The following is a 27,941-nucleotide window of genomic DNA, read 5'->3' on the forward strand; positions in this document are numbered from 1 at the left end:
ATACTTTTGGAGAACTTACTATTTTTCCCCATAGGCTTGTGTTTCTTGCGACAGGATCTACGAAAAGGAGAACACAAACAACACATGCCAATCAAACGACACTCAAAGCTTGCATCAATATAACAGCAAATAGTGGGGGCCTGTGTGTGCTCGTGCATGTGCACATGTGCGTCTCTCCACACATCCGTCCGAGTCCTCAGTTCTTACCTGGCCCAATGGGTGGCTGGAGTTGGTATCCTGTGACCTCACACCAGCCCACAGGGTTGATATCTTGAAGTCCACCCACTGGTCAAAGTCTGGCTCCCAGCCATCAAGGTCAAGGTGCAGCAGCAGCCGGCCCACACAGCGCCTCACGGTGGCCACGCACACCAGCCGAGGCTCCATCAGGTCCACTGCCTTCAACTTAATGTTCTGAGCGAAGCCGTTACTCAAGCCGACCTGTAAGACACACACCATAGATGTAGAATTCCCAAACCTCTCTTTGAGTAAGAATAGCATCTCATAAGCCCATATACTGTAAGCTGGGCACCTGTATGATAGCCTGGTAGAAAAGATGAATATCCCACTTGTGTAAGGGATATGACATAGCATAGGGAACCACTGACTTCATTCTTATCATAGATTCACCGAGCAGATGGTGTTTGCCCAGAAAAGTAAACCAGAGCAAAAAGAAATAGGAAGAGTGAGAAAGTAGGGGAGAGAGTAGGGAGGAGAGAATAAGATATTACCAGGGGGTGGTGTGAGCTGTATGTTGTGATTTTGGCAGTATCCCTTGGGTAGGATCGCATGGAAGATCGTGTGGTAGCAGAACCAGTCAGACCAGTCACTTGTGCCATCAATGCCCACCATGAGGTAGCCATTCAACAGCACCAGAGACAGAAAGAGACCTTTTTCATCAGGTTGAATCACTAGTCTGCTAGCTAGAAGTAGCCATTATAGCAAACTCCTGTTCATCTTCTGTTACCTTGTGTATAGTGGCCACACAGATGCTGCCCAGGTTTAGAGGGTTGATGGCCTCCAGTTTTATCCCCACCTCAAAGAAGCCTCCATGTACACTGTCCTGGGCTATGGGTGGGTGGGTCATAGTTAAGCATAGCGGTGCTATAAAAGGTTCAGTCATGAAACAAGCAGTTGTGGCATGCAGAGACACTGCGCTCTATTTGTGCTTCTTTAGCCGCCGACTCTGGTATAAGTTTGTTGCTATGCCAAAGTGCCATCTATAGATAGTGTACCGTTTGGTGTACTGTTTGGTTTAATTACGTAGCAGGTGGTTTGATGACATGGCCCACTTTGCTGGACCAGACCACCGGGTGCAGTAGGGGACTCCACATATGGCACCAGAAGTCAGAGAGGGGCTCCCCATGGGCTTCCTGCTCCCCGTCATCATAGACAAGTCTGAGGTGGCCCCTGGTTACAGTGTCCACCACCGCCAGTCGCGTCCAGGCTCACCAGAGTCCGGTCCACCACATGCATCCCAGTACGGAACGGACCCTTCATACACTCTGCCAGCTGTGTGTCTGTGAGAGAAGGAAGGGTCATTAGAGGAAAAAAGGGGCAGCGGTAATTTGGTTGGTTCTACCACAGAGAAAAGGCAGTATGTTTGTCACAAGTGTTACTTTCATATACAAATCCATAGGCAGAGTTCTGGCTCCAACCAGCCAGTTCATCAGGTACTCCTTCCAGTCTGGGATGCTCCAGTGCAAAGCTAGAAAGGGGACACAACTGTCATGACGCTAGCCCTTTCAGTGAATTGGCTAGCAGAGATGTGAACAACCCCCCTCTCCTGTTAAGAGGGGAGCAGTTTTACAACTTAACCCCCACGTCATAAATTCTGTAAAGAGACTCTCCCTGGCCATGCAGTATCGAGAGAGTTTCAGAGTAAGACAAAGGGATCCTCCCACGCAATTCTACTCCATCCCAGAATTGGAGAACTGAACAATATTCCTATTCTGGAGAATGTGTAAACTGTCGGTGGAGACGACAGCTACGACCCGGTATATTTTGTTTCATGTTTGTGACCTCATGAAAGACAATACCCTAACACATTACCCTAAATCTGTTTATACAGGTGCCTCAGTTATGAGGTTTGCATCTAATTGTATTTTTTGATTTATTTCACCTTTATTTAACCAGGTAAGCAACTGCGACCTGGCCAAGATAAAGCATAGCAGTTCGACACATACAGAGTAACACATGGAATGAACAAAACATACAGTCAATCATACAGTAGAAAAAAAGAAAACAAAGTCTATATACAGTTAGTGCAAATTAGGTCAAATATGGGAGTTAAGGCAATAAATAGGCCATGGTGGCGAAGTAATTACAATATGGAAATTAAACACTGGAATGGTAGATGTGCAAAAGATGGATGTGCAAGTAGAGATACTGTGGTGCAAAAGGAGCAAAATAAATAAATACATTATGGGGATGAGGTAGATAGATGGGCTGTATACAGATGGGCTATGAACAGGTGCAGTGATCTGTGAGCTGCTCTGACAGCTGGTTCTTAAAGCTAGTGAGGGAGATGGGAATCTCCAGCTTCAGTGATTTTTGCAGTTTGTTCAAGTCAGTGGCAGCAGAGAACTGGAAGGAAAGGCGACCAAAGGAGGAATTGGCTTTGGGGGTGACCAGTGAGATATACCTGCTGGAGCGCGTGCTACGAGTGGTGGTGACCAGTGAGCTGAGATAAGGCGGGGCTTTACCTAGCAGAGACTTGTAGATAACCTGTAGCCAGTGGGTTTGGCGACGAGTATGAAGCGAGGGCCAGCCAACGAGAGCATACAGGTTGCAGTGGTGAGTAGTGTATGGGGCTTTGGTGGCAAAACGGATGGCACTGTGATAGACTGCATCCAGTTTGTTGAGTAGTGTTGTAGGCTATTTTATAGCCTACATCGCCGAAGTCAAGGATCGGTAGGATGGTCAGTTTTACGAGGGTATGTTGTTTGGCAGCCTGAGTGAAGGATGCTTTGATGCGAAATAGGAAGCCGATTCTAGATTTAATTTTTGATTGGAGATGCTTAATGTGAGTCTGGAAGGAGAGTTTACAGTCTAAACAGACACCTAGGTATTTGTAGTTATCCACGTATTCTAAGTCAGAGCGGTCCAGAGTAGTGATGCTGGATGGGCGGGCAATAATCAGTTGAATAACATGCATTTAGTTTTATTTGCATTTAAGAGCAGTTGGAGGCCACGGAAGGAGAGTTATATGGAATTGAAGCTCATCTGGAGGTTAGTTAACACAGTGTCCAAAGAAGGGCCAGAAGTATACAGAATGGTGTTGTCTGCGTAGAGGTGGATCAGATAATCACCAGCAGCAAGAGCGACATAATTCATGTATACAGAGAAGAGAGTCGGCCCGAGAATTGAACCCTGTGGCACACCCATAGAGACTGCCAGAGGTCCTGACAACAGGCCCTCCGATTTGACACACCAAACTCTGAGAAGTAGTTGGTGAACCAGGCGAGGCAATCGTTTGAGAAACCAAGGCTGTTCAGTCTTCCAATAAGAAAGTGGTGATTGACAGAGTCGAAAGCCTTGGCCAGGTCGATGAATACAGCTGCACAGTAATGCCTCTTATCGATGGAGGTATGATATCGTTAAGGACCTTGAGCGTGGCTGAGGTGCACCCATGACCAGCTCGGAAACCAGATTGCATAGCGGAAAAGGTACGATGTGATTCAAAAAGTTCAGCAATCTGTTTGTTAACTTGGCTTTCGAAGACCTTAGAGATGCAGGGTAGGATAGATGTAGGTCTGTAGCAGTTTGGGTCTAGAGTGTCTCCCCCTTTGAAGAGGGGGATGACCGCAGCAGCTTTCCAATCTTTGGGAATCTCAGATGATACGAAAGAGGTTATACAGGCTAGTAATAGGGGTTGCAACAATTTAGGCAGATAATTTTAGAAAGAGAGGGTCCAGATTGTCTAGCCCGGGTGATTTCTAGGGGTCCAGATTTTGCAGCTCTTTCAGATCAGCTATCGGGATATGGGTGAAGGAGAAATGGTGGGGGCTTGGACGGGTTGCTGTGGAGGGTGCCGGGCAGTTGACCGAGGTAGGGGTAGCTAGGTGGAAAGCATGGACACCGTAGAAAAATGCTTATTGAAATTCTCAATTATAGTGGATTTGTCGGTTGTAACAGTGTTTCCTAGCATCAGAGCAGGTGCTCTTATTCTCCATGGACTTTAGTGTCCCAGAACTTTTTGAGTTTGTACTGCAGGATGCAAATTTCTGTTTAAAAAAAGCTAGCCATATCTTTCCTAACTGCCTGTGTATATTGGTTCCTAACTTCCCTGAAAAGTTGCATATCAAGGGGGCTATTTGATGCTAATGCAGAACGACACAGGATGTTTTTGTGCTGGTCAAGGGCAGACAGGTCTGGAGTGAACCAAGGGCTATATCTATTCCTGGTTCCATTTTTTGAATGGGGCATGCCTATTTAAGATGGTGAGGAAGGCACTTTTAAAAGAATAACCAGGCATCCTCTACTGTCGGGATGAGGTCAATGTCATTCCAGGATACCCCGGCCAGGTCGATTAGAAAGGCCTGCTCGCAGAAGTGTTTTAGGGAGCGTTTGACAGTGATTAGGGGTGGTCGTTTGCTTGCAGACCCATTACGGATGCAGGCAATGAGGCAGTGATTGCTGAGATCTTGGTTGAAAACAGCAGAGGTGTATTTGGAGGGTGAGTTAGTTAGGATGATATCCGTAAACACGGGCACCCTCATAGATTTGGGGTTATATCTGGTAGGTTCATTGATAAATTGTGTGAGATTGAGGGCATCAAGCTTAGATTGTAGGATGGCCGGGGTGTTAAGCATGTCTCAGTTTAGGTCACCTAGCAGCATGAGCTCAGAAGATCGATGGGGGGGGGGGGGGGGGGCAATCAAATCACATATGGTGTCCAGGGCACAGCAGAGGGTGGTCTATAGCAAGCGGCAACAGTGAGAGACTTGTTTCTGGAAAGGTTCATTTTTAGAAGTAAAATGAAACTATTTGCAAAATGATGTAATGTGAACTTTTAAAATTAGAAAATCTTCCCTGTGAAGTTTAACTAAGTCAGTAGCCACACCCAAGTGAATAGGCATTGGTTGGAAATTATGAACCAACCCCTAATCTACATTTCTATAAAAGCCCCCGTGACCCAAAGTCACCTAAGTTCCAAATAATGGGAGGACTTGTCCTCACGTTTTTAAAAGGGCTAATTCTAAATGTCAACCTACAGGCCAGGAAACATGGGAGTTTGCTCTACATGTGAAATGGTATGAACTCTGAACTATTGATCACTTAAGAAGAACAGAGTCCTAGATGACAGCCGAACAGACTGTAGCTGGAAAGGTAGCAAATCTAGTAGGAGAACACTGACCGACGTGGACCAATCTCCAGTGAGATAAACCTCTCAGACCACACAACAACCCAGAAGATTCCACAAAGGACAGGGAAAACCAGAGCCTCACGTCACCAGCTTCACGTAAATACAATACATTGCTTTTCCAAATGAGCGATCATTAGTGGCATATGTATGTGAGAATAGCTTCCCAGGTCCGATAAAGACCAAAGTCCCTTAGTCTTCCTTCCAAAACCCCCTTCTTTTCTCTCTGAATCTATGTGTTATAACCCAATTGTTTCGGTTTAGTCCACTAGGGACGATATGTTATTATGTATTGTATATTCTGTAATTGGTTAGTAAATAAATAGAGCCAATTGGTGCATGGATGATTCATAGTTTAGGCTGGGTTTGTGCAGATAACCAAGTATTCTACGATGCTTGAAATGAGACTGGCGTAAGGGTAAAGAATAATTAATTGATAGACTAATTGATCAAATATTAAAATATCTAGAGTTATATTTGCAAAATTATTACTTTGTAATCTGAAGATTTTCCGTGGTTCCGACTTCCCAGTTAACTAAATGTACATGATTAGTTAATTAGTAATAATTAGAGAAAGAATTTGATAAAATAACAGTCACCATTAAATGACACGACCAATATTAATAAATTAAGAGCAATTCAATTTCCCTCATGTTCTTCTAATTACATTGGGGTAAAAAACAGTGGTGGGCCGTCAGGGCCAGCAAGGCCTTCTCTGCTGGCCTAAACAGCATCAGAATATAATATTTAAAAAATATATATTTTCCCACAAATATGTATTAAATTATTCCCCAGAGTAAGAGTTACACTCTTCATTTCATAGCGTTCCTCTTGGTTGCAATGCTTCCAGCCCCAGGTTGAGATTTGGAGGGCTGGTCTTTATATTAGATATTTTATCCAATCATATTCAGCCATCATGTGTTGCCAGGGGTCTAAAATCTGCCCTCAGGCCTTCAGAATCAACAGTGCGGGCGCTTGTAGCTTAAAGTGAAAGGAAATTCAAATTTAGTGTCAACCAATCAGCTTTAGAGTTGGCTATTGTATGCCTGCTGGCTGGCTCCAGTGTTACACAGGAGCCAGCAAGCAGGCGTAGTGCCTGCACATCTTTTGATTGGATTACCAATATTGAGAGGCAGGTCCTATATGGGCAGGTCTCAGAACTAGGAAACTGAAATTGATCAACAAATTAATTAATTTGCGTACTACTAAGCTGTTTTTTCAACCCACAATGGCGGAAGGAGAAGATATCGATTTGGTTGAGGATATAATTATAACGCCATTCTCAAGACAAACTTTTCAAGAAAAGTTAGACATTGTCAGGAGAGGTAGACGCCGACGCTACAAAGCCTGTCACAGGCGGGAAAGGGGTTGGTTCGCCACTTTCAATTATGGGCGCTATCAATGACTCACAGGCTCCGAGAAGCACTGCAAACTGTACTGCTGGGAATGCCTATTATTTGCAAGTGATCGATTTGGTGTTTGGAGCCACACTGGCTTTGCAAACCTGAGTTGTCTAACCAAGGCAGCAACGAGACACCAAAGTACGGCTGGGCACTTACAAACAATGGTGCTTTTGAAAACTTTTGGGGACACCCGAGTGGCTCTACAGCTCAACGAACAAGCGCGCAGGACAATGAAGCTGCACAATGAAAAGGTATTGTACTCTTCCCCAATTCTCTGAATAAAAATGTCAATTTCAAGGTGACGCAACGCCTGGTTATACTGCGTTTCTGTCTAAATGTATAGTGTCTAGAGCCATGGCATCATAATGATGGTAATAAGAGGTGGATTAATTCGGGTGGGACTGTGTAGGACTTCACTGAAGGCCCAGGCCCCAGATCCACGGCACGCTACTGGCAAAAAAGTATTTAGTCAGCCACCAATTGTGCAAGTTCTCCTACTTAAAAAGATGAGGCCTGTAATTTATCATCATAGGTACACTTCAACAGACAAAATGAGAAGAAAAAAAATCCAGAAAATCACATTGTAGGATTTTTTTATGAAATTATTTGCAAATTATGGTGGAAAATAAGTATTTGGTCACCTACAAACAATCAAGATTTCTGGCTCTCACAGACCTGTAACTTCTTCTTTAAGAGGCTCCTCTGTCCTCCACTCGTTACCTGTATTAATGGCACCTGTTTGAACTTGTTATCAGTATAACAGACACCTGTCCACAACCTCACAGTCACACTCCAAACTCCACTATGGCCAAGACCAAAGACCTGTCAAAGGACACCAGAAACAAAACTGTAGACCTGCACCAGGCTAGGAAGACTGAATCTGCAATAGGTAAGCAGCTTGGTTTGAAGAAATCAACTGTGGGAGCAATTATTAGGAAATGGAAGACATACAAGACCACCGATAATCTCCCTCGATCTGGGGCTCCACGCAAGATCTCACCCCGTGGGGTCAAAATGATCACAAGAACGGTGAGCAAAAATCCCAGAACCACACGGGGGTCTAGTGAATGACCTGCAGAGAGCTGGGACCAAAGTAACAAAGCCTACCATCAGTAACACACTACACTGCCAGGGACTCAAATCCTGCAGTGCCAGACGTGTCCCCCTGCTTAAGCCAGTACATGTCCAGGCCCGTCTGAAGTTTGCTAGAGAACATTTGGATGATCCAGAAGAAGATTGGGAGAATGTCATATGGTCAGATGAAACCAAAATATAACTTTTTGGTAAAAACTCAACTCGTCGTGTTTGGAGGACAAAGAATGCTGAGTTGCATCCAAAGAACACCATACCTACTGTGAAGCATGGGGGTGGAAACATCATGCTTTGGGGCTGTTTTTCTGCAAATGGACCAGGAAGACTGATCCGTGTAAAGGAAAGAATGAAGGGGGCCATGTATCGTGAGATTGAGTGAAAACCTCCTTCCATCAGCAAGGGCAATGAAGATTAAACGTGGCTGGGTCTTTCAGCATGACAATGATCCCAAACACACCGCCCAGGCAACGAAGGAGTGGCTTTGTAAGAAGCATTTCAAGGTCCTGGAGTGGCTTAGCCAGTCTCCAGATCTCAACCCCATAGACAATCTTTGGGGTGAGTTGAAAGTCCGCATTGCCCAGCAACAGCCCCAAAACATCACTGCTCTAGAGGAGATCTGCATGGAGGAATGGGCCAAAATACCAGCAACAGTGTGTGAAAACTTACAGAAAACATTTGACCTCTGTTATATACCCTTTGTTGGCAATGACAAAGTACTGAGATAAACTTTTGTTATTGACCAAATACTTATTTTCCACCATAATTTGCTAATAAATTCATAAAAATCCTAGTGTGATTTTCTGGATTTTTTTTCTCATTTTGTCTGTCATAGTTGAAGTGTACCTATGATGAAAATTACAGGCCTCTCATCTTTTTAAGTGAGAGAACTTGCACAATTGGTGGCTGACTAAATACTTTTTTGCCCCACTGTATAACGCCCCTTCAGATACTGCTTAAAAAAAGCTTGCTCTTCCCCACATTTTTAGAGTACTATATGTTACACGGCTCAAAAAAATAAAGGGAACACTAAAATAACACATCCTAGATCTGAATGAATGACATTCTTATTAAATACTTTTTTTCTTTACATAGTTGAATGTGCTGACAACAAAAGCACACAAAAATGACAAATGGAAATCAAATGTATCAACCCATGGAGGTCTGGATTTGGAGTCACACTCAAAATTAAAGTGGAAAACCACACTACAGGCTGATCCAACTTTGATGTAATGTCCTTAAAACAAGTCAAAATGAGGCTCAGTAGTTAGTGTGTGGCCTTCACCTGCCTGTATATGACCTCCCTACAACGCCTGGGCATGCTCCTGAGGTGGCGGCGGATGGTCTCCTGAGGGATCTCCTCCCAGACCTGTACTAAAGCATCCGCCAACTCCTGGACAGTCTGTGGTGCAACATGGCGTTGGTGGATGGAGCGAGACATGATGTCCCAGATGTGCTCAATTGGATTCAGGTCTGGGGGACGGGCGGGCCAGTCCATAGCATCAATGCCTTCCTCTTGCAGGAACTGCTGACACTCCAGCTTCATGAGGTCTAGCATTGTCTTGCATTAGGAGGAACCCAGAGCCAACCGCACCAGCATATGGTCTCACAAGGGGTCTGAGGATCTCATCTCGGTACCTAATGGCAGTCAGGCTACCTCTGGCGAGCACATGGAGGGCTGTGCGGCCCCCCAAAGACATGCCACCCCACACCATGACTGACCCACCGCCAAACCGGTCATGCTGGAGGATGTTGCAGGCAGCAGAACGTTCTCCATGGCATCTCCAGACTGTAACGTCTGTCACATGTGCTCAGTGTGAACCTGCTTTCATCTGTGAAGAGCACAGGGCGCCAGTGGCGAATTTGACAATCTTGGTGTTCTCTGGCAAATGCCAAACGTCCTGCACGGTGTTGGGCTGTAAGCACAACCCACCTATGGACGGTGGGCCCTCATACCACCCTCATGGAGTCTGTTTCTGACCGTTTGAGTAGACACATGCACATGTGGCCTGCTGGAAGTCATTTTGCAGGGCTCTGGCAGTGCTCCTCCTTGCACAAAGGCGGAGGTAGCGGTCTTGCTGCTGGGTTGTTGCCCTCCAACGGCCTCCTCCACGTCTCCTGATGTACTGGCCTGTCTCCTGGTAGCGCAACTTGTGTGGGTTGTAGACTCCGTCTCATGCTACCACGAGAGTGAAAGCACCGCCAGCATTCAAAGTGACCAAAACATCAGCCAGGAAGCATGGGAACTGAGAAGTGGTCTGTGGTCCCCACCTCCAGAACCACTCCTTTATTGGGGGTGTCTTGCTAAAAAGAAACGTCCCTTTTTCAGTCTTTCAAAGATAATTCGTAAAAACTTCATGGTCTGGAGCGGTGTGTCACAGCATCATCGGACTGAGCTTGTTGTCATTGCAGGCAATCTCAATGCTGTGCGTTACAGGGAAGACATCCTCCTCCCTCATGTGGTATCCTTCCTGCAGGCTCATCCTGACATGACCCTCCAGCATGACAATGCCACCAGCCGTACTGCTCGTTCTGTGTGTGATTTCGTACAAGACAGGAATGTCAGTGTTCTGCCATGGCCAGAGAAGAGCCCGGATCTCAATCCCATTGAACACGTCTGCGACATGTTGGACCGGAGGTTGAGGTCTGGGGCCATTCCCCACATAAATGTCCGGGAACTTGCAGGTGCCTTGGTGGAAAAGTGGGCTAACATAGCACAGCAAGAACTGGCAAATCTGGTGCAGTCCATGAGGAGGAGATGCACTGCAGTACATAATGCAGCTGGTGGCCACACCAGATACTGACTAAGTTTTGATTTTGACCCCCCCCCCCCTTTTTTCAGGGACACATTTTTCAATTTCTTTTAGTCACACGTCTGTGGAACTTGTTCAGTTTGTCTCAGTTATTGAATCTTGCTATTTGCTGAAAATGAATGCAGTTGACAGCGAGAGATTTTTTTTTTTGCTGAGACACATAGTTGAAGTCAGAAGTTTAGTCATTAAAACTCGTTTTTCAACCACTCCACAAATTTCTTGTTAAACAACTATAGTATTGGCATGTTGGTTAGGACATCTACTTTGTGCATGACACAAGTAATTTTTCCAACAATTGTTTACAGACATTATTTCACTGTATCACAATTCCAGTGGGTCAGAAGTTTACATACACTAAGTTGACTGTGCCTTTTAACAGCTTGGAAAATTCCAGAAAATTACGTCATGGCTTTAGAAGCTTCTGATAAATGATGTCAGTTAGCCGGAGTCAATTTAAGGTGTGCCTGTGGATGTATTTCAAGGCATACCTTCAAACTCAGTGCCTCTTTGCTTGACATCATGGGAAAATCAAAAGAAATCAGCCAAGACCTCAGAAAACAAATTGTAGACCTATATCAAAATAACCTGAAAGGTTGTTCTGCAAGGAAGAAGCCACTGCTCCAAATACACCATAAAAAAAACAGACGACGGTTTGCAACTGCACATGGGGACAAAGATCGTACTTTTTGGAGAAATGTTCTCTGGTCTGATGAAACAAAAATAGAACCGTTTAGCCATGATGACCGTCGTTATGTTTGGAGGAAAAAGGGGGAGGCTTGCAAGCCGAAGAACACTATCCCAACCTTGGAGCACGGGGGTGGCAGCATCATGTTGTGGGGGTGCTTTGCTGCAGGAGAGACTGGTGCACTTCACAAAATAGATGGCATCATGAGGAGGAAAATTATGTGGATATATTGAAGCAACATCAAGACATCAGTCAGAAAGTTAAAGCTTGGTCTACCAAATGGACAATGGCCCAAGCATACTTCCAAAGTTGTGGCAAAATGGCTTAAGGACAACAAAGTCAAGGTATTGGAGTGGCCATCACAAAGCCCTGACCTCAATCTTACAGAAAATCTGTGGGCAGAACTGAAAAAGCATGTGCGAGCAAGGAGGCCTTCAAACCTGACTCAGTTACACCAGCTCTGTCAGGAGGAACGGGCCAAAACTTTCCCCACTTATCTGTGGAAGGCTACCCAAAAAGTTTGACCAAAGATTAAATTATTTAAGGCAATACACTGAATTAGTATTTGGTTGCATGTAAAGAAATAAAAGCTGAAATAAAATTAATAATTCTGACGTTTGATATGACAGGACATTTTTACTAGGATTAAATGTCAGGAATTGTGAAAAACTGAGTTTAAAAGTATTTGGCTAAGGTGTATTTAAACTTCCGACTTCAACCGTGTGTGTGTGTGAGATATATACACACACACACACACACACACACGTTTGTTTTTACTGACATTTCACCTAAAATGTTAATACCTATAATACTCTATTGTGGCGGTCACACAGCCTGTGGTGGCACCTGCAGCTTGCCGGTCATGGCACACCATCCGATGGGGTACATGTCTCCAGAGCCCAGGCCGCTGTCCTCCTCAAAGCCCTCATACCTCAACAGAGCTTTGTAGCCTGGAAAACAGAGGGAGGAAGAGCTAGACCACAGAGAGGTAAACTGTAACATACAGTACTTGACAAGAAACATCAAGTGTGAGGACTCAGTATGATTCATAAGTGGAACATTGCTCCCTGTGTAATGCACTCGAAAGTTATACACTTCTAGGGAAACAGTGCCATTTCAGATCAGTCAGTTTCAGTGTATTTGGCTGATGCTGGCAATCCAGTAAACCTTATTAGGCAGGGTGGCACTGGTATTCAGGACCTCCACCTTTAACCTCACTCAAATCAAATGTATTTATATAGCCCTTCGTACATCAGCTGATATCTCAAAGTGCTGTACAGAAACCCAGCCTAAAACCCCAAATAGCAAGCAATGCAGGTGTAGAAGCACGGTGGCTAGGAAAAACTCCCTAGAAAGGCCAAAACCTAGGAAGAAACCTAGAGAGGAACCAGGCTATGTGGGGTGGCCAGTCCTCTTCTGGCTTTGCCGGGTGGAGATTATAACAGAACATGGCCAAGATGTTCAAATGTTCATAAATGACCAGCATGGTCGAATAATAATAAGGCAGAACAGTTGAAACTGGAGCAGCAGCAGCACGGCCAGGTGGACTGGGGACAGCAAGGAGTCATCATGTCAGGTAGTCCTGGGGCATGGTCCTAGGGCTCAGGTCCTCCGAGAGAGAAAGAGAGAGGAGGATAGAATTAGAGAACGCACACTTAGATTCACACAGGACACCGAATAGGACAGGAGACGTACTCCAGATATAATAAACTGACCCTAGCCCCCCGAAACAAACTACTGCAGCATAAATACTGGAGGCTGAGACAGGAGGGGTCAGGAGACACTGTGGCCCCATCCGAGGACACCCCCGGACAGGGCCAAACAGGAAGGATATAACCCCACCCACTTTGCCAAAGCACAGCCCCCACACCACTAGAGGGATATCTTCAACCACCAACTTACCATCCTGAGACAAGGCTGAGTATAGCCCACAAAGATCTCCGCCACGGCACAACCCAAGGGGGGGCGCCAACCCAGACAGGATGACCACATCAGTGAATAAACCCACTCAGGTGACGCACCCCTTCCAGGGACGGCATGAGCGAGCCCCAGTAAGCCAGTGACTCAGCCCCTGTAATAGGGTTAGAGGCAGAGAATCCCAGTGGAAAGAGGGGAACCGGCCAGGCAGAGACAGCAAGGGTGGTTCGTTGCTCCAGAGCCTTTCCGTACACCTTCCCACTCCTGGGCCAGACTACACTCAATCATGACCCACTGAAGAGATGAGTCTTCAGTAAAGACTTAAAGGTTGAGACCGAGTTTGCGTCTCTGACATGGGTAGGCAGACCGTTCCATAAAAATGGAGCTCTATAGGAGAAGGCCCTGCCTCCAGCTGTTTGCTTAGAAATTCTAGGGACAATTAGGAGGCCTGCGTCTTGTGACCGTAGCGTACGTGTAGGTATGTACGGCAGGACCAAATCAGAGAGATAGGTAGGAGCAAGCCCATGTAATGCTTTGTAGGTTAGCAGTAAAACCTTGAAATCAGCCCTTGCTTTGACAGGAAGCCAGTGTAGAGAGGCTAGCACTGGAGTAATATGATAATTTTTTTTGGTTCTAGTCAGGATTCTAGCAGCCGTATTTAGCACTAACTGAAGTTTATTTAGTGCTTTATCCAGGTAGCCGGAAAGTAGAGCATTGCAGTAGTCTAACCTAGAAGTGACAAAAGCATGGATCAATTTTTTTGCATCATTTTTGGACAGAAAGTTTCTGATTTTTGCAATGTTACGTAGATGGAAAAAAAAGCTGTCCTTGAAATGGTCTTGATATGTTCTTCAAAAGAGAGATCAGGGTCCAGAGTAACGCCGAGGTCCTTCACAGTTTTATTTGAGACGACTGTACAACCATTAAGATTAATTGTCAGATTCAACAGAAGATCGCTTTGTTTCTTGGGACCTAGAACAAGCATCTCTGTTTTGTCCGAGTTTAAAAGTAGAACGTTTGCAGCCATCCACTTCCTTATGTCTGAAACACATGCTTCTAGCAAGGGCAATTTTGGGGCTTCACCATGTTTCATTGAAATGTACAGCTGTGTGTCGTCCGCATAGCAGTGAAAGTTAATGTTATGTTTTCGAATAACATCCCCAAGAGGTAAAATATATAGTGAAAACAATAGTGGTCCTAAAACGGAACCTTGAGGAACACCGAAATTTACAGTTGATTTGTCAGAGGACAAACCATTCACAGAGACAAACTGATATCTTTCCGACAGATAATATCTAAACCAGGCCAGAACTTATCCATGTAGACCAATTTGGGTTTCCAATCTCTCCAAAAGAATGTGGTGATCGATGGTATCAAAAGCAGCACTAAGGTCTAGGAGCACGAGGACAGATGCAGAGCCTCGGTCCGATGCCATTAAAATGTAATTTACCACCTTCACAAGTGCCGTCTCAGTGCTATGATGGGGTCTAAAACCAGACTGAAGCATCACTGTGATGTCATCCCACTGGGCACATAGTTGCACCTGCAGGGTTGGGATCAGGGTGGGAAATTTACTTACTTTTTGGTCCACCAGCCACCGTGACAGGTAGATTATATATATATATATTTAAAAAAATTAACTAGCCACTCAGATTTTTTACCAGCCAAAATGTTTCCGCCATAATTGCAAAAAAAAGTTTTTAAATGGATGAGCATGCTTTGTAATGTTTCTAAAAACAATAAAAGTATTACTAGTATGAAGCATTGTGGTATATTGCTGAATTTAATTTAATTTTTGTGACCTGCATCTTTTAAACAATGCATGTTCAAATCAATAATTTAGATGCATGATGCAATAGTAAAAACAGATCAACAGTTCTACAACTAGATCAATAATCAGCAAAGTGGCTGCCCTGTCACAAAATGCTGAGTGATACGGCCTATTTATTATTATAGTTCAGGCAGGGCCGTAACCAGGGTCTTAGTGTGGTCTGGAGATAATTTAATACGTATAAAGAGGGATCTGTTAGCAGAATTTTTTTTTTTTTAATAAACAAAGTAGACAAATTAGTTTACTTTACAGAACACATTATTTTGCAGTTTTACAGCTAATTTCCTGCAATTTGACACATTTTGCCATGGAGTTGGGAGAGATTTATGCCGTTTTAAAGCAACGGCACAAGTCATTTTGATTTATGCAATGTTAATATGACATGTGTGACTACTAAAATAATTTACCTATCTACATTTGTTTTACTGACATGAGCAAATTGAGTGACTGTTAGTGACATTACAAGAGGAAAATTACTGATGCACAACTAAGTTTCAAAATATGACCTTTTTGTATTCTACTATTCTAACTCTCAACAGTAAGGTGAGACCCCGACGGAGTTCCAAATTTATACATAGAAAAAATTACGGAGGTCCGGACCTCGTTGTCCTCATACGTAGTTCAATTCACGGATCCCCCCCAAGTACTGTTGCACATTCGGTTCACCAGCTCAGGACGTCTACGTCACCGGCCTTCAAGACGTCACTGAAATGGATTCATTACCACCAACCCCGGACTGTCTTGTCTCATTACGCACACCTGGTTTGCATTCCCCCTGATTAGTATGTGTCTATATGTGCCCTCTATTCCTCATTGTCCTTGTTACCATGTCCGTTGGTCATGTGAGTACCTGTGCTATTGTATCGGCTTCCATGCTACGTGTTATTGTGCCCTTTTTTTAACGGGTCTCGTCCCGTGCATTATTTAGAGATGTACACCTCGCTCTTCTGTTTGGGTAGAGAAAATAAAATAACCTTTTACGTATTTTTGCACCTGTCTCCAATAATTATACAACATGACAGTTCAGGGCTCTACGCTGACTTTTTGTTTACAAGGAGTACATGATGTGCTCCGAAGTAGAAATACACAAATCTAGGAGCACAATTAAAGCAGGCAAGGTGATCCCATTTCATCTCTGCTATTTTTTGTCTATCGAGCCCCTGGCAATTCGACAATTGAAAGAAATTACACCAACATCTCTCAATTCTACGGATTATGTCACCTCGTTATTACGCCAATAATATCTTACATTGTCCAGATAAAGTATCTCAATCCCTCAAACACTTTTAAGATCAAATTCAGCTCCATCTCAAGTTTTAAAATAAATCTAACCAAATCTGCCTCAAGACTCCGATAAGATCTACATCCCTATTTATGGTATCCCAAACATTTCCGATACACAGTTGAAGTCAGAGGTTGACATACACCTTAGTCATATTTAAACTCAGTTTCACAATTCCTGACATTTAATCTTTGTAAAAATGTCCGTCTTAGGTCAGTTTATCACCACTTCATTTTAAGAATGTGAATTGTCAGAATAGTGATTTCAGCTTTTATTTATTTCATCACATTCCCAGTGGGTCAGAAGTTTACACACACTCAATTAGTATTTGGTAGTATTGCCTTTAAATTGTTTAATTTGGGTCAAATGTTTTAGGTAGCCTTCCACAACCTTCCCGCAATAAGTTGGGTGAATTTTGGACCATTTCTCCTGACAGAGCTGGTGTAACGGAGTCAGGTTTGTAGGCCTCCTTGCTCGCACACGCTTTTTCAGTTCTGCCCACACATTTTCTATGGGATTGAGGTCAGGGCTTTGTGATGGCCACGTCAATACCTTGACTTTGTTGTCCTTTAGCCATTTGGTCACAACTTTGGAAGTATGCTTGGGTCATTGTCCATTTGTAAGACCCATTTGCGACCAAGCTTTAACTTCCTGACTGATGTCTTGAGATGTTGCCTCAATATATCCACATAAGTTCTTTCCTCATGATGCCATCTATTTTGTGAAGTGTACCAGTCCCTCCTGCAGCAAAGCACCCCCATCTTCACGGTTGGGATGGTGTTCGTCAGCTTTCAAACATCCCCCTTTTTTCTCCACACATAACGATGGTCATTATGGCCAAACAGTTCCATTTTTGTTTCATCAGACCAGAGGACATTTCTCCAAAAAGTATGATATTTGTCCCCATGCGCAGTTGCAAACCGTAGTCTGGCTTTTTTTAAATGGTGGTTTTAGAGCAGTGGCTTCTTCCTTGCTAAGCGGCCTTTCAGGTTATTTCAATATAGGACTCGTTTTACTGTGGATATAGATACTTTTGTACCGGTTTCCTCCAGCATCTTCACAAGGTCCTTTGCTGTTGTTCTGGGATTGATTTGCACTTTTCGCACCAAAGTACGTTCATCTCTGGGAGACAGAACGTGTCTCCTTCCTGAGCGGTATGACGGCTGTGTGGTCCCATGGTGTTTATACTTGTGTACTATTGTTTGTAAAGATGGATGTGGTAACTTCAGGCGTTTGGAAATTGCTCCCAAGAATGAACCAGACTTGTGGAGGTCTACAAATTTTTTTTTGGGGAGGTCTTGGCTGATTTTTCCAATGATGTCACGCAAAGAAGCACTGAGTTTGAAGGTAGGCCTTGAAATACATCCACAGGTACACCTCCAATTGACTCAAATGATTTTAATTGGCCTATCAGAAGCTTCTATAGCCATAAAATTATTTTCTGGAATTTTCCATGTTGTTTAAAGGCACAGTCTGACCCACTGGAATTGTGATATTTATTTTATTTATTTTACCAGGCAAGTCAGTTAAGAACAATTTCTTATTTTCAATGACGGCCTAGGAACAGTGGGTTAACTGTCTGTTCAGGGGCAGAACGACAGATTTATACCTTGTCAGCTCGGGGGTTTGAACTTGCAACCTTCTGGCAACTAGTCAAACGGTCTAACCACTAGGCTACCCTGCCGCCCCATACAGTGAATTAGAAGTGAAATAATCTGTCTGTAAACAATTGTTGGAAAAATTACTTGTCATGCACAAAGATGTCCTAACCGACTTGCCAAAACTATAGTTTCTTAGCAAGAAATGTGTGGAGCCGTTGAAAAACGAGTTTATAATTACTCCAACCTAAGTGTATGTACACACACACACACACACACACACACGGTCAGTTTTAGTAAACCTAATCATTCAAGGGTTTCTTAAAAAAAAAAATTCTTTCTACATTGTAGAAAAATAGTGAAGACATTAACACCATGAAATAACACATGAAATCATGTAGTAAACCATTTTTTTTTAAATAGCCACCCTTTGCCTTGATGAAAACTTCACACTCTTGGCATTCTCTCAACCAGCTTCATATATTTGGATTTGTTTCACACTTTTTTTGGTTACTACATTATTCCACGTGTTAATCCATAGTTTTGGCTTCTTCAGTATTATTATTATACAATGTAAAAAATAGTAAAAAGCAAGAAAAACATTTGAATGAGTAGGTGTTCTAAAACTTTTGACCGTTCGGCTATATATTTCCTTCCTTAGATAAACCCATTTCCAGAAACTTTAACACAGTGCTCAAATCAATTCAATCCGACCTCAATAGATAACCTGGATACCGGCCAAATCTAATGTTTTCAATATCGTCATGCCTTCCTTCTCTCATACCGGGATTTAGGGTATTACCGGCATAGCACATAGGGGGCGCCATAAAAGCAAGAAGACAATTGGGTCTCAATTACCAGAATGCTAGCGAAATTAGCACAAACTAATATCGAAATCACAGACACTGTTAGCTAAATGCTTACAAGCGGAAAAATAGCAAATTGCTAAAACTGTCAATTCCAGCTCATAAAGTTATACAAGCATTGTTAATAGCTAACGAATGTAATTTTTGGTGAGTATGGAAGCCCTTATAAGATATCTGATTTCAGTACAAAATGTTTGCATTGCATACAAGTGTAGCTTTATCACCTCATGTGCGCCACACAACAGGGACTTGCTGATAGATAAAGAATGCTATGGACTCACCTGCTGCTTTCTCGCGGTGTGCTATTTACAAACGAACGCTTGACACTGACTCAACTGTTCTGGGAAATTATGGTAATCTTCATAAGGTTAAATAATGTGACAGGTGAAATGAAGAACGCAATCTGCGTTATCTCCTAAAGCGGGCGTTCCAAAACCTTTTCCCTTCCAGCATTTGGGATCGTCCCACGTATTTATATGGGCAAATTGTTCACAGCTCTCATTGGTAGAAAGAATTTTGCATGTTTAAAGCACATTTTCTGCATTTCTACACATTTTGTCATGGAGTGCAAAGAAAATGTTGCCGATCGAAAGCAAAAATTCACTACAAAATTACAACAATATCTATGGGCTAAGAAACCTAAATAAAAAAACGTTAGCTAACATTGGCTAGTTGATCTGGACATTTCTGACAAGTTATAAATAGCTTTCTAAGGTATGCAATGACTGACATGACAAGAGGAACTGTTGATGCACTAAACAATTTAGAAATTCTAATATTACAACTTTCAAGAGTATGTTTAAAGCCGGCTGAGTTCCTCAATAAAACTGCGCACCCCACAGTCTGGGAACCACTGTGCAAAAGAATTGCACAAGTTGACTGCAGGTAATTCAAATGGATTTAAAAACGTCAAAGAAATATTTGACTGTATTGAAAACCCATCCCGTGGCTTTTTCCAAATACACCGATATACAAGTTAAACCGCCCAAGCCTACTAACATCCCAGTTGCTTTAACTGGCAGCAGATCTATTGTCAAAATGAATATATTGCCACGGTTGAATTTATGTAGTTAAATCCTTCCCCTGTCGCTCCCTTCTTACTATTGAGAAAACAAATCCATATTGTGGTTTCAAAATGTATATTGCAAGGTAAGCGATCCCGGGTAAAATTACAAAATGGGAAAGACGTAGGGGGACTATCCGTACCAAACTTTAAAATTGTAATTCCAGGCACTAGAATTTTGTCCCATCCTAAATTGGTTTAGACATGATTCTTCCACCAACTGGGTGAGTATAGAGAGAAATACAGTGTCTCCTATTGCCCTGGAAGAGGTGGTCTTCACTGATATATCTGCTAAACAATGTAAACTATCTGGGTGAGTATAGAGAGAAATATAGTGTCTCCTATTGCCCTGGAAGAGGTGATCTTCACTGATATCTGTTAAACAATGTAAACTATGCTTTGGTCCCATTTCTGCAAACACAATCTCTATTTGCTGCAAACATTTCAAACAATGGAAAGGAATGAAAAAGGCATGCCCATACTCCAATATTTCACAATAATGCCTTGTGATCTGAAGGGCAGCCTTTTTCATACCCTCAATGGCACAAATGTGGAATCCATATCCCCGCCGATATCTTGGACAGTAATGGCTTGAGAACCTTCCGAGATTTGAAAGACACACACATTACCATGCAACTCCTTTTTTTATATGTACAACTTAGGTCAGCTATGCTGGCCTATGGAGTCCCTTGCCAAACGCAAGTCACGAACCACCCAATGATGGGATTTATAAATCAATTATCTGGGCTCCCAAAAAGATTGATTTCAATAATACAGTGCAATTGGAAAGTATTCAGACCCATTCCCTTTTTCCACATTTTGTTACGTTACAGCCTTATTCTAAAATGACTAATAAAAACTGTTCCTCATCAATCTACACACAATACTCCATAATGAGAAAGCAAACAGTTATTGAATAAAAAATATCAGAAATACCGTGTTTTCATAAGTATTTATTATTTACAGACCCTTTAATATGAGACTATTGAGAGCAGATGCATTATGTTTCCATTGATCATCCTTGAGATGTTCCTACAACTTGATTGGAGTCCACCTGTGGTAAATTCAAATGATTGGACATGTTTTGGAAAGGCACACACCTGTCTGTCTATCTAAGGTCCCACAGTTGACAGTGCATGTCAGAGCAAAAACCAAGCCACGAGGTCAAAGGAATTGTCCGTAGAGCTCCGAGACAGGATTGTGTCGGGGCACATATCTGGGGAAGGGTACCAAAAATACTTCAGCAGCATTTAAGGTTCCCAAGAACGCAGTGGCCTCCATCATTCTTAGATGGAAGACGTTTGGAACCACCAAGACTCTTCCTAGAGCTGGCTGCCCGGCCAAGCTGAGCAATCAGGGGAGAAGGGCCTTGGTCAGGGAAGTGAACAAGAAACCGATGGTCATTCTGACAGAGCTCCAGAGTTTCTCTGTGGAGATTGGAGGACCTTGCAGAAGGACAACCATCTCTGCAGCACTCCACCAATCAGGCCTTTATGGTAGTGGCCAGACGGAAGCCACTCCTCAGAAAAAGGCACATGACAGCCCGCTTGGAGTTTCATTTTTTAACTGGTACCGGGCAACTGACAGACTAGTATTGAAAGGCAAAACAACCAACACATACTTGCTCGTGAGAGTCATCTTTCCGTTGAGGGGTCTTAACAGACATTTGTGTGAAGACAGGTTTTCGGGATGTCTCGTGACCTAACTAACACCGTTCTAGCTCTGCCACCTTTCACCACCGATGCGGAAGGGCGACATCGGCGAATGCGGTGGATTTCTGTAGCTTAAATGGACAGATTTTGATGGGGATTTTAAAAAGAAAGCTAATTAGATCGACTCTCGGGGGTTAACATACTAAATGTTTTGCTATGCAAATTTCTTTATGGTATAGGTTAGTATAAGATCAGAGGAAGCCTCACATGTCTGAACCAGCGACAGAGCCTCTCTCCTCCACTAAACACCCTAGTCAAAGCTTCCTGTTGCTATAACTAAATAGCAAGAGGGAAAGGGGATGATAATACTGGACAAGTCTCAGAGAAAGGAACTAAATGTTTCACATCTTGTAAATTACATACAATTATTGATAGTATTTTCCTTCCTGGCTGCAATGGTGTGATGTTTTAACTAACATAGTCTATGTATGTGTCTGTCAAAAATGTGGCTTTTCCACTATAGAAACACAAGAGTCTTTAGGTCAAATACCTGTGTAAAAACCCAGCAATGGAAAGCCCTCTAAGTGGTCTAAACATCCTGTCCAGCAAAGCTGGAGCTATTGTCCTGACTATTGCCCAGAGAGGCGATCATGTTCCCCATCTGGGGGGACCAGGCAGTCTAAGTCAGAACCTTGACTTTCTTGATGGGGGGTTTTCCCTTTAGAAAATAGAACAAGGAGTGGTGAAAAGGTTGTTGCTATATAAATGGCTATACAGTATAAAGTCTATATAAATCTAGCCTCACCACCTGTACACACAGAAATACATTTTGTACTTAGAGGCCGATCATCACCTGTGCCTTGATTCTCTCTCTCACCTGCAGCCGTGCCAGGATAGAGGACTTCTTGCAGTTGAAGGAGTAGGCTTTGGAGCAGGAGATGCTGCAGAAACGCTTGGTCTTGGAAAAGAAGGTGTATCCGGTCCCACTGAAACCACACGTCTCACACACCGCTGTGGAGGGAAGAGGATGAGAATATGTTACAGACCGGATCGGTGGTTTGGTGAGCCGTGATGAGTAGCCTTGTCTGGACCCAGAAGACTTGCGTTAGCTCCCTGATTAGCTTGAGATCAGCACTCTGATCAGGTTAAATTAGAGTTCCATACGACATGACCAAAAGTATGTGGACACCTGCTCGTCGAACATCTTATTCCAAAATCATGGGCATTAATATGGAGTTGGTCCCCCGATTGCTGCTATAACAGCCTCCACTCTTCTGGGAAGGCTTTCCACTAGATATTGGAACATTGCTGTGGGGACTTGCTTGCGTTCAGCCACAAGAGCATGAATGAGTTTGGGCACTGATGTTGAGAGATTAGGCTTGGCTCACAGTCAGAGATCCAATTCAACCCAAAGGTGTTTGATGAGGTTGAGGTCAGGGCTCTGTGCAGGCCAGTCAAGTTCTTCCACACCAATCTCAACAAACCATTTCTGTATGGATCTCACTTTGTGCACAGGGGCATTGTCTTGCTAAAACAGGAAAAAGGCCTTCCCCAAACTGTTGCCACAAAGTTGGAAGCACAGAATCGGCTATAATGTCATTGTATGCTGTAGCGTTAAGATTTCCCTTCATTGGTACTAAACGACATAGCCCGAACTGTGATAAACGGCCCCAGACCATTATTCCTCCTCCACCAACCTTTAAGGCCGGCACTATGCATTGTGGCAGGTAGCGTTCTGGCATCCGCCAAACTCAGATTTGTCCTTCGGACTGACAGATGAAGCATGGTGATCTTAAGTTTATCTGCAGCTGCTCGGTCATGAAAGCCCATTTCATGAAGCTCCAGGCGAACAGTGCTTGTGCTGATGTTGCTTCCAGAGGCAGTTTGGAACTTGGTAGTAAGTGCTGCAACCTAGGACAGACGATTTTTATGTGCTACAGCACTCGGTGGTCCCGTTCTGTAAGCTTGTGTAGCCTACAACGGCTGAACTGTTGTTGCTCCTAGACATTTCCACTTCCCACTACCAGCAGTTACAGTTGCCCGGGGCAGTTCTAGCAGGGCAGATATTTAACCGAACTGACTTGTTGGAAAAGTGGCATCCTATGACTGTGCTACATTGACATTCACTGAGGCCATGCTATTGCCAATATTTGTCTATGGTGATTGCATGGCTGTGTGCTCGATGTTATACACCTGTCATCAACGGTTGGGGCTGAAATTGCCGACTCCACTAATTTGAATGGGTGTCCACATACTTTCGTATATATAGTGTAAGTTGTATGGTGCAAACAGAGATCCTATTAAAGTATTCTAATTCCTAATTATATGGTTGCAACATGGTATTTCAGATTTGATAGCATATCCATCATTTACCACCATGCATGCAGTTGCAATTCTGATTTAACCAGATACATTGTCATATTTGTGTTGCATTGCAACATACAGGCTATTGAAATACAATATTCATCAATTGCATTTTACCAGAACCTGTCGATAATAGGCTATTCTATTCCCCAAAAATTGCAGCTGCGCTGGTATATTTTTTCGCATCACCTTTTCGCCCACGACCACAACACAACCAACAAGGGTTTGCTACCCGACATTTATGTTCACCTTATGGTAAGGGTGGCAGAAATGACGGTCGCGTACAATCATGGAAGATAAACATTGGGACAATTTTCTCGCATCAAATGAGGCTAACGTTATATGAGTTTAGAGGAGAGCCGCTACGTATGTCTCCCATACCGACCCCCCTCCTCCTCCGCTGGCAATTTATAAAGAACAAAAAATCAGACTAGGGAGGGGGTTGATACGCCGAAGCTGAAATCGAGAGGCGAACCCAGTTAAGGAGTATTTTTTTTTTTTACACGGGACTTCCCCAAAAGGAGGGGGAAAAGTCACAATTGTGGAATCTAAAAGAAAATTAAGGTTCAAAATACGTGAGAACGTCTCCCGTTGTGGATTCCGTATATATTTTTAATTCGAAAAAATATGGCCGAGAACGTTCTGGACTCTGGCCCGCCTTCAGCCAAGAGGCCTAAACTATCCTCTCCGGCACTTTCTGCCTCCGCCAGCGATGGAAACGGTAAATATTGTTACATCTTTTTTTGTTAGGGGTATTATTTTTTTTTGTTTATTTTGTAGTATTTTCAATTATTGTGGTATGATTCGGAAGGAAAAGGGGCCGTGTAATTGCCCACTGTTTTTGTCGCGCTAGCTAGCGAATGTGTGTCGGAGTTGCATAGCAGTAGGCTAGTAGTAATTTCAGCACTACGATGAACGCTGGCTAGCGAGTTACGAATACGGGGCTTGCTGCATGGGTAGTTCGCTACATTATTTGTACTTAGCATTTAGTTAATAAATACTGTCAAATTAAGATGTTATGCCAACACGGCAAACATTAATTTCAATTATTATCCCCGAGATTGACATGGACGCTTTTCTTTAAGCGACACAGAACTCGCTTGCTAACGTTAGCTAGCTACTGTAGTGATCGGTGTGGCAAATGGTTTTAAAAACATGTTTTATACTAAATGAGGTAGCTACTTCAGCTGAGAGGCAATCCATGAAACACATCGTTCAACTCGTTTACTAGTTAATTCGTCCAGCCAAGTAGCTTACTTTGCTAACTAGTTATTTTTCAGGTTGCTAGAGAGCTCTCTAGTCAGTTCGCTAGCCAACTTTCAAAGCGAGTTGTGACAAAGCTCTCATCGCCATTCGGTGCTAACGCGCTAGCTAGCCCGCAAGCACACCAACTAAGGTTAACAGTTCACTGCAACACTTGACGTTTTTACCCTTTCAAATCTAGTATTTAAATAAGTTAGGTAATTAACTTTAACTATAAGCAATTCGTACAAACGATAACGTTAGCTAGCAAACTAATTGGTGAAGTTATGTTCACCTGGATACTTGGTAACGTTACATGTTTCCAACTAACTTAGCTAGCTAGTCATCGTTTATAAAACTAACGATGTTAATTACATAGCTAGCTACTACTGCAGCAGGCCCATGTAGCTAGCTTGCTGGGTGAGTGATTATGTTCAAATTGCCATTAACTAGTTTTTCTGAAGATGTGTGGCAGAGACTGGAGGTCTAAGGCTAACAACCTATACAAAAACGTCACATTGCAGTGGTAAAACATAGAACTGGGCCACAGTATTTACCACTGTGATATGTTTAGATGGCCTTCTGCAGATGCTAAATAGCTAGCGAGTAGTAAGTAGTTTGAAATTGGACTTGAAACTGTTAGTTAATTTTGTCATTGCATAGCTAGCTAGCTACTGCCTCCCACTGCCCATATATTAGCAAACAGTACATGCTAAAGTCAGCCACTTGACACAAAATACTTTGACGGCCCAAGGTACTTAATAACAGAAAAATCCCGTGCCTGTACTGCACTTATGATATATTTTTCTCTCTCGTAGTGCTAAGAGAATGCTGTGGCTGTCCAATTTCTCCAAGGAAGGTCCTGTAGGCCTATAGCAATTCGTAAATTCTTTAGTTATTTTATTATTATTTTTTATTGTTGCAAAAGGCATTCTGTATGTTACCCCAATATTCAGTGCATATCAATACGAGGCCTGCATTTGCAAATTGGATGGACACTACAGAAACTTCAGTGACTTATGTCTTCAGGTGAGACACAATGCACTGCTTTCTGTTTGAGAGCACCTCAAGGATTCAGCAGTTGACAATGTGTCAGTGTGTGTGTGTGTGTGCGTGTGTGTGTGGGGGGGTCCTTTTTTTATTTGTTAGAAGGCATGGGATCCCTGAATATAGCACAACAAAGAAGAAAAGCTATTTCTTGACAATTGGTATAATTTTGTTACGCTCTGTCTTACCCCTGGGTTGTGTTCAATACTCTGGCACAGCTTTGCAAAATGTTTTGAAATGGACAACTGCCCGTTGCCCCCCTGTTTTTCTCAGTTTCAAGACGTTTTTTTCCCCATTTGTTACCTACTGAACATGACAGTGGAGGTGGACCTGTGTCCAGAGGGTCTCTATGAACCTGGCTCTCTGTGTGGTGTTAACGCAGTGTTGAGGCCCATCTGTCACTCTGTGTGTAAAGCTCTGTCTGCGCCGTGTTAAATCACACTCGCGGTCCGGCACAGATCGTCCGAGGCCATCCACTGTGTGTGTGGGAGAGCGTCTGTTTGAACGGCCACCTTAATTTCAAAGCATTGGTTCTCCTCATTCTACAAATGTAGTTCTCAGGCTATGCCAATTGGCCACCACATTTGATGCAACCATGTATGACTGTTTGAATACAGTGCACTGGAATTGGTTTTGTTAGTCATTTATTGTTATGCCAGAAATGTACCCTGGCACACCCCTATTTCTCTCCCTTTCACTTCTCTCTTTCCTCTTGTTCACAATCCCCCTCTTGCTCTCTTTCTATGTACTCATGTTTTCTTCCTCCCTGCACAGATTTTGGCTCATTGTTCGACCTGGAGCACGACCTCCCTGACGAGCTCATCAATTCCTCGGAGTTGGGCCTGGTCAACGGAGGGGACCTCAGCCAGCTGCACACCAGTCTGGGGGAGGCGGTGGAATGGGCCTGGGCCTGGGAGGAGGGGGGGGTGGCCAGGACGCAGTGGCCAAGCACAAGCAGCTCTCAGAGCTCCTTCGATCAGGCGCTCCACATGCCTCCACACAGCAGGGCCAGGGTGTGGTGGGCAGCCCAGGCGGGGCCAGCATGGGCCACCTGGGGAACATGAAGGTATCCCCTGGGCCCCAGGGCATGGGCCAGCAGCAACACCTCTCACCCCAGCAGCAGGCCAGCATGATGCAGCAGCAGGTGGGGATGGTGGGTGCCATGAACAGGGGCATGATTGGTGCCCAGAAGGGCAACGGACAGCAGCAGCAAGCCATGATGGGGGGGGCGGTGATGAACGGATCCCCCAGGATGAGCTTCTCGAACCAGGGGATGGTGGGGAACAGTAACATGCTGGCTGAGACTCTGCAGGGTGCCGGGGGACAGGCTGGACTCAGAGTACAGCAACCTGGAGCACTGAATAAGGTTTGTATGAAACCTTCAGACAAGAGAGCAGAGATGTTTTTAATTTACGTATTCTTTCGTTTAAGGACATTGAGATGGGCATCTTTAAGCCACCCTGACCAAGAAAGCTGCATGTGTGTATTTTTGCCCACACAATGTTAAAATTCAACAGTTGATTCACAAAAACAGGTTAAAAGAGCAGTTGTTGTTCAAATATTAAGGATGTTTTAATCAAGGTTTAAAAGTGTACAATTCAAATGATTGGAGTTTTAGAGATCTAAAGCTGTGTAGTTAAAGGCTCTGTCAGGGAGGAGGAAGACTAGTAGAGTGCATGGCTGGCATGTGGAGGGGGGGAGGGAGAATGTATGCAAAATGATGAAAG

At 43.6% G+C, this 27,941-nt stretch overlaps 1 protein-coding gene and 1 pseudogene across 1 annotated transcript in view; one reads left to right on the top strand and one right to left on the bottom strand.

The window, feature by feature from the left end:
• Nucleotides 1–1,256: 1,256 nt before the first annotated feature.
• On the bottom strand, nucleotides 1,257–23,280 carry LOC135524928 (lethal(3)malignant brain tumor-like protein 2; annotated as a pseudogene).
• Nucleotides 23,281–24,203: 923 nt separating this feature from the next.
• Nucleotides 24,204–27,941, top strand: part of LOC135523712 (histone acetyltransferase p300-like) — a 57,352-nt gene continuing 53,614 nt past the window's right edge. Inside the window, 3 exon segments of the mRNA XM_064950553.1 lie at nucleotides 24,204–24,646; nucleotides 26,989–27,090; nucleotides 27,093–27,580. Of these exon segments, the coding sequence (XP_064806625.1) occupies nucleotides 24,553–24,646; nucleotides 26,989–27,090; nucleotides 27,093–27,580 (684 nt within the window). The 5' untranslated portion in view covers nucleotides 24,204–24,552.

This window comes from Oncorhynchus masou, chromosome 31 (assembly GCF_036934945.1).
Source record: "Oncorhynchus masou masou isolate Uvic2021 chromosome 31, UVic_Omas_1.1, whole genome shotgun sequence".
Classification (NCBI taxonomy): domain Eukaryota; kingdom Metazoa; phylum Chordata; class Actinopteri; order Salmoniformes; family Salmonidae; genus Oncorhynchus; species Oncorhynchus masou.